Source organism: Trichechus manatus, unplaced genomic scaffold, assembly GCF_000243295.1.
Source record: "Trichechus manatus latirostris isolate Lorelei unplaced genomic scaffold, TriManLat1.0 scaffold00180, whole genome shotgun sequence".
Lineage (NCBI taxonomy): Eukaryota > Metazoa > Chordata > Mammalia > Sirenia > Trichechidae > Trichechus > Trichechus manatus.
The window spans coordinates 1,101,000-1,109,108 of record NW_004444116.1 but is presented as its reverse complement, the minus strand read 5'-3'; the positions used below and the strand labels follow the sequence as shown (position 1 = coordinate 1,109,108).

The following is an 8,109-nucleotide window of genomic DNA, read 5'->3' as shown; positions in this document are numbered from 1 at the left end:
CCAACATTTGTTATTTCCAGTGTTTTTGATTCGTGCCAGTAATGCCGGGGTGAGATGGTATCTCATTGTGGTTTTAATTTGCATTTCTCTAATGGCTAGAGATTGCGAGCATTTCCTCAAGTGTCTGTTGGCCGCTTGAATGCCTGCTTTGGTTAAGAGTCTGTTCACTTCCTTTGCCCATTTTTTAATCAGATTATTTGTCTTTTTGTTGTAGAGGTGTTGGATTTTCTTGCAGATTTTAGAGATTAGAACTTTGTCTGACTTGTGATGTCCAAACTTTTTTTCCCAGTCCGTAGGTTCTCTTTTTACTGTTTTGGTGAAGTCTTTTGATGAGCATAAGTGTTCAATTTTTAGAAGATCCCAGTAATCTAGCTTATCTTCTGGGGTTTGTGTGTTGCTGGTTATAGTTTGTATCGTGTTAATGCCGTGCATTAGGTCTTCCAGCATTGATCCTATTTTTTCTTTTATAAACTTTATAGTTTTGGGCTTTATATTTAGGTCTTTGATCCATTTTGAATTAGTTTTTGTGTATGGTGTGAGGTATGGGTCTCGTTTCATTTTTTTGCAGGTGGACATCCATTTTTGCCAGCACCGTTTGTTAAAAAGACTGTCTTTTCCCCTTTTGATGGACTTTGGGCCCTTGTCGAAGATCAGGTGACCATAGGTGGATGGATTTACAGCTAGGTTCTCAATTCTGTTCCATTGGTCAATGTGTCTATCATTGTACCAGTACCAGGCTGTTTTGACTACTGTAGCTGTATAGTAGGTTCTGAGGTCAGGTAGTGCAAATCCTCCGACTTTATTCTTCTTCTTCAGTAGTGCTTTACTTGTCTGTGGCCTCTTTCTTTTCAATATAAAGTTAATGATTAGTTTTTCCATCTCTTTAAAGAATTTTGTTGGTATTTGGATCAGAATTGCATTGTATTTGTAAATTGCTTTGGATAGAATTGTCATTTTCATAATGTTGAGTCTATGTATTGATGAACATGTATGTTTTTCCATTTATGTAGATCTCTTTTGGTTTCTTGCATTATGTCTTTGCTTTTTAAGATTTTGAGTAATTCTTTTGCTGCAAATTTGCCCAATGCAATACATCATTTGATTTCTTGACTGCTGCTTCATGGGCATTGATTGTTGATCCAAGAGGAAGAAATCCTTGACATCTTCAGTTTCTTCACCATCTATCATGATGTTGTTTATGTGCCCACTTGTGAGGATTTTCAATTTCTTCACATTCAGGTGTAAACCATACTGAATGCTGTAGCCTTTTACCTTCTTCAGTAAGTGCTTCATTTTCGGCAAGCAAAGTTGTGTCATCTGCATATCACAAGATGTTAATGAGTATTCCTCCAATTCTAATGTCATGTTCTTCTTCATATAGTCCAGCTTCTTGGATTATTTGCTCAGTATACAGGTTGAATAAGTATTGTGAAAAGATACAACTTTGCTACATACATTTTCCAGTTTTAAACCACACAGTATCCCTTTGTTCTGTTAGAACAACTGCCTCCTGGTCTATATACAGGTTCTGCAAGAGCACAATTAAGTGTTCTGGAATTCCCATTCTTTGTAATGGTATACATAATTTGTTATGATCCACAGAAACACCTTTGCGTAGACAGTAAAACACAGGTAAACATCTTTCTGGTATTCTCTTGTTTCAGCCACGGAACCATCTGACATCAGCAATGATATCCCTTGTTCCATGACATCTTCTAAACCTAGCTTGAACTTCTGACAGTTCCCTGTAGATGTATAGCTACAGCTGTTTTTTGAATTATATTCAGCAAAATTTTGCAAGCATGTAATATTAATGATATTATTCAATAATTTCCACATTCTATTTGATTGCCTTTCTTTGGAATGGGCACTAATATGGACCATTTCCAGTTGGTTGGCCAAGTAGCTGTCTTCTAAATTTATTGACATAGATAAGTAAGCACTTCCAGCATTGCATCTGTCTGTTGAAGTATTTCAACTGGTTTTCCATCAATTTCTGGAGCCTTGGTTTTCACCAATACTTGAGTGTGGCTTGAAATTTTTCCTTTACTACCAGCTGTTCTTGGTCATGTGCTACCTCCTGAAATAGTTGATTGTTGATCAGTTCTTTTTGGTACAATGACTCTGCACAGTACTCCTTCTGTATTCTTTTAATGCTTCCTGCATCATTCAATTTTTTGCCCATAAACTCCTTCAGTACTACAACTTTAATAGATGTAATACAGAATATGAAAAATATAACAAATCTTTGAAAATACTTATAAAATAGTTAAGTCTCTGGCAAGACTAACCAAGTGAAAGCAGAGAAATAAAGGGAGAGAGAAAGAGATCAAATAAACAGCATTAGAAATGAAAGAGGAATCATATCTACAAATAGAGTAGAAAATAGGTGAATCCATTTTTTGCATAGGCATGAGTACTACGTTTTAATAATTGTTGGGTAAATATGAAGAGATATTTGGAAGATTTTGAGTAGATGGAGATATAATTATCCATGTTTTAAGAAAATAAAACTGGCAGCATTATATTTGGGTGAAATGGAGAAGAAATGAAACTTAGTTGAAATAGTTAATGTGAGAGCCAATTAGAGACTGAATGGTTTTCATTGCAGAGGATTTTAAATGAAGGTAGGGATATGAGCCCAACATACTTCTAATGTTTTGAATTTATGTAAATATTCTTCTACTGAAAAAAAAAATAAGTCAAGAGAAATACTTTGCTTTACATATGATGAGTTTAATTTATAAGTTAAATTTGTCCATTAAATAGACAATTTGGGCAGAAAATAGTTGGAAATATAATGCATGGTGTTTGGAATCAATTTTTAGCAGGCCATTTGGATTTTGGGGTCATCTGCATAGGGGAGAAAATTGAAGCAATGAGAACTGTTGCTATGATGGGAGTGATTGTACATAGGAAAGGGAAGTACTCTACAAACAGAATCACTCTCCAAACTAAAAAATAAAGTGTTCTTACACAGTTTTGAGGTCCTTGGGTGGCACAAAAAGTTTATGCTCAACTGCTAACCTAAAGGTTGGCGATTTGAACCCATCCAGTGGTGCTACAGAAGAAAGCCCTGGCGATCTGCTTCTGTCAGCCAAGAAAATCCAATGGAGCTGTTCTAATCTGTAATATATGGGGTCTCTATGAGTCAGAATTGACTCAAATGGCAATGGTTTTTTTTTTTTTTTTTGATACCCACTTTTGCTCTAGGAAAGTCTTCCTTTTTCATTCTCTTAAATAGCCATACTACTTTTCTACTTTGACTACAAAAGGGTATTACTTAATGTGGTACTTACCCCATAATAATGGCTTAATATGTTTTTTAAGAAAATAAATACAAATAAATGTCTCCAATATGAAGAAAACAACACAATAAAATTATTTGGTTAACTTTTTTCATTTTTGGCAAAGCTATGTTTAGTGATGGCTACTTGAATCAAAAAATAATAACTAGAGGGTTCACCAGTATGGTGGTCAGATGGATTGTGGTTGAAAGCAGAGAATACCAGAAAGATATTTACCTGTGTTATTGACTACACAAAGGCATTCGACTGTGTGGATCATAACAAATTATGGATAACATTGTGAAGAGTGGGAATTCCAGAACACTTAATTGTGCTCACGCGGAACCTGTACACAGATCAGGAGGCTGTTGTTTGAACGGAACAAGGGGATACTGTGTGGTTTAAAGTCAGGAAAGATGTGTGTCAGGTTGTATACTTTCACCATACTTATTCAATCTGTATGCTGAACAAATAATTTGAGAAACTGGACTACATGAAGAAGAACATGGCATCAGGATTGGAGGAAGACTCGTTAACAACCTGCGATATGCAGATGACACCACCTTGCTTGCTGAAAGTGAAGAGGACCTGAAGCACTTACTGATAAAGATCTAAGACCACAGCCTTCAGTATGGATTACACCTCAACATAAAGAAAACAAAATCCTCCCAACTGACCCAATAAACAACATCATGATAAACGGAGAAAAGATTAAAGTTGTCAAGGATTTCATTTTACTTGGATCCACAATCAACACTCACGGAAGCAGTAGTCAAGAAATCAAAAGACGCATTGAATTGGGCAAATGTGCTGTAAAAAGACCTCTTTAAAGTGTTGGAAAGCAAAGATGTCACCTTGAAAACTAAGGTGCGTCTGACCCAAGCCATGGTGTTTTCTATGCCTCATATACATGTGAAAGCTGGATGATGAATGAGGAAGACCAAAGAAGAATTTATGCCTTTGAATTGTGGTGTTGGTGAAGAATATTGAATATACCATGGACTGCCAAAAGAATGAACAAATCTGTCTTGGAAGAAGTACAACCAGAATGCTCCTTAGAAGCAAAGATGGAGAGACTACGTCTCACATACTTTGGATGTGTTATCAGGAAAGATCAGTCCCTGGAGAAGGATATCATGCTTGGTAAAGCAAAGGGCCAGCGAAAAGGAGGAAGACCTTCAACAAGATGGATTGACACAGTGGCTGCAACAATGGGCTCAAGCAAAACAATGATTGTGAGGATGGCACAGGACCCGGCTGCGTTCTGTTCTGTTGTACATGGGCTCACTATGAGTCGGAACTGACTGGATGGCACCTAACAACAACAACATTTAAAGGGCTCACCAGTATAAGGTCTATTCCTTAAAATTAATGATAGTGAGATGACACTCTTGAATATATTTCTTTTTCTTCTATTAACCAAAAAACATAGAAAAATAAGTCCCACTTTTTTCATATATTATAGGAAAATTGATCATATGCAACTCTGCATACTCACTGTAATGCTGTATGTGTGTAAATGTTTATGCATCTACACTTGCACACACATGGCTACCATACTCACTCTGTCTTGATTATTGTCATTTTTAATAACCTCTTAAATAAAATTTGTATTTAAAAACCGAGAACATTTATACTCATCCTGATATATCCAAAAACTAGTTCTTAGCTCTACTATCTTAGCTTGTTTTGATGATAAATATGTTTCACTGTGCCTCAGTTTCCTAGCCTGTAAAATGAAAGGACCTGGAATGGATCATTTATTTCCAAAATTTGATCCATGTGAGAATCACATAGGAGCTTTTTCAACACAAATACTCCCAGACTTACTAAACCTGAGAATTTCTGCAGTTGGGATCTGAGATTCTATTAAAATTTTTTTTTCTCCAGATAATTTAAATATAGCTGGTCAGTGAAACAATGTTTGAGTTGAAATAATTAAAATTATATCATAGGCCCTGTCTATTAGACTACAGCTCTATCTCTCCAGGTACTTATAATATATATATATGGTATTAAAAATATTTTGACACTCCATTGGCTGAATTAAATCATAAAATGACAACTATACAAAATATCAATAAAAAAACAAGATCATATGATTTTATTAAGTCATAACTTATGTTAGTTGATCCACAGTATTGAAGCATCTGTTCATGGTCTTGTTGGACTTTACTTAGCTATGGCTAACTTGGAAAGGAGGAGAAAAGATGTTTTGACATGTCAGATACTAGATGTTATGTGAATTAAATTTTATCTATAATGAAGCTATCATTAGCATCATATTTGGGGCTTTATAATATATTTTCTCAAGTCTCACTCCTGGTGGTTCTTGTAGGGTAAACAGAAATATTTAAGTGAATTTTAAAATTTCACTTCAGGAATTATTTCTATTAAGTAAGTTGAAGTAGCAAAGTTAGGAAAAGTCACTGTCGCCTTATTTTCTAAACACAAACCTCTTCAGTGCACCCTTTACATCCTTGTTTCTCGGTGTGTAGATAACAGGGTTCAACATGGGGGTCACCAAGTTGTAGAAGAGGGTTAGAAATTTCCCTTGGTGGTCCTGAAAAGAATTATTACCTGGTTGCATATACATATAGATAATATTCCCATAAAACAAGGAGACTACAGTGAGATGGGACCCACATGTGTTGAAAGGCCTTCTTCTTCCTGAGGCTGACTTGATTCTTAGTACAGCTAAGGCAATGTAGCTGTAAGAGATGAGGATAAGAGACAAGGGCACCAGGACAATTATTACTGATAAGATGAAAACAGTGCTCTCCACAGCTACTGTGTCAACACAGGCAATTTTTATCAGAGCTGGCATCTCACATAGAAAATGCTTCACCCTACATCTCCCACACAGTGGCAGCTTCATAGTCACTAGAGATGTAACCAGGGAGTTGAAGAGCCCAATCCCCCAAGGCACAGACACCAATGTGCAACAGAGCTGAGAGTGCATTATGATAGAATAGTGAAGGGGCTTGCAGATTTCAGTGAAGCGGTCATAAGCCATGACTGCCAAGAGGACACATTCAGTGCCACCCAGTCCCAGGAACAGGAAGATCTGGACGGCACAACCTGTATAACTAATGGTCTTGTCTGGGCCGCCCAAGTTGAAAAGCAGCTGGGGGATGGAACTGGTAGTAAAGCAGAGATCTAGGAAGGACAAGTTAGGAAGGAAGAAGTACATGGGTATGTGGAGGCTAGGATCCAGGTGGGAGACCAAGATAATGACGATGTTGCCCACTAAGGTCACAAGGTAGAAGACGAGGACAAACACAAAGAGGATCTGCTCTAGCCTGCGTCTGTCTGAGAAACCCAACAAGATGAACTGTTCCTGGCAGGGCTGGTTGTTCATGATAGTGGATAATCAGTACAGTACATGCCTGCAGGGAAGCAGATAAGAACATTGCATGTTCTTAATGAAGAAGGCTAAGGAATTGTCAGGAAGACAAGAGTAACATCAAGTAATCATGCAAAATAATTATATAAAATTTCAATATGCTGTTGGAGATAATGATTATATATTTTAAGAAAATATCTCTTTTTATTGGCTTTTTCAAAATTTCTTTTTAAATATCAAGGAAGTACTGATCATTGTAGAATATTTGGAAAACACGGACACATATAAAGAATAGGAAAAGATTGCCCACACCCCGGAAGCAACCACTGCTATAATACAGATTTATTTGCTTACAGACTTTTCTTATGAGTATATATAGTTTAATGCAATCTAAATCATAATACGTTTAATATTTTATATTCTAGATTTCCTTTCACTCAATATTGTATTGTGAGAAGTTGCTTCGGTTTAAAAATTCTACCAAAATAAAAAGTAATGTCTGAATAATATTCCTATAGCTGTGGCATTATTCATTTATCCAAACATTTCCCTATAGTTGACCATTGAGGGTAATTCCAATATTTTAAAGGTCTTGATAGAGATTATGAAATTGTCTATTTTAATGCACTGTAACATGTTTTTCCCTAAAATTTTGTCAATTGTTTGGTATGAAGTGACATCTCATATTGCTTAAATTTGAAGTTATTAACAGCAAAGTTGATCCATTTTTGTTTTAAAGTTTATTAGCTTTTTCTACAAAAAAAGCATGCATGGCATATGTCATAGAAAAATCTATCAATAAAACCCAACAATGACTTTTAGCATAACAATGAAAACAGGAGTAATGGCTAATTTCATTTTACTCACTGGAATTTAAGGCATAACCTTTCAATTTTTATTCAACACTTGAATCCATAACAATATATAATTTTTTTGTAAAAGGTGAAACCCCCAATTTTACCGTACTCTTTATATGAAGTTCTTAGTTTCCTTGCCTGCAAATAAATACACACATCTCATAAAATTGCAATTTTACAAAAGATACAACTGTGTAAAGAGATTTCAATGAATATTATATTTTAATAATTTATTCTTTTTATGAATGGTATTAATAATTATACTTTTTAACTGGTCATAACTATGAGTCAGAGCTATAGTTCTTCACACTAAATTTTTAAAATGATATAAACACCAAAAATAAGCTTGATTTAAAAATTTTAATACATTGACAGAATGTTATTATGTTCCTTTTAAAAAATACACTTTTTTCCAAGGAAGAGCTAATTGTAAAATATGAGAAAATTTAGATAAATCAATTTTTCATGTTTCAAACTGATGGATTAACTCAAAGTCATAAAAATGCAGACTTAATAAAAATCTTTATATGCAGAAGAAAAATCTCAAAATCCTTTCATTACTTCCTACAGCCAAAGATTCTCTTGATTGCACCATATAATTGGAGAAGTGAAAACTTTA

At 35.1% G+C, this 8,109-nt stretch overlaps 1 protein-coding gene across 1 annotated transcript; it reads right to left on the bottom strand.

Annotated features, from left to right (window-relative positions):
• Positions 1-5,724: 5,724 nt before the first annotated feature.
• On the bottom strand, positions 5,725-6,648 carry LOC101354713 (olfactory receptor 2W3-like). The gene has a single exon (XM_004387112.1). It carries the CDS (start codon positions 6,646-6,648, stop codon positions 5,725-5,727), a length of 924 nt encoding a protein of 307 aa, XP_004387169.1.
• Between the last annotated feature and the right edge of the window lie 1,461 nt (positions 6,649-8,109).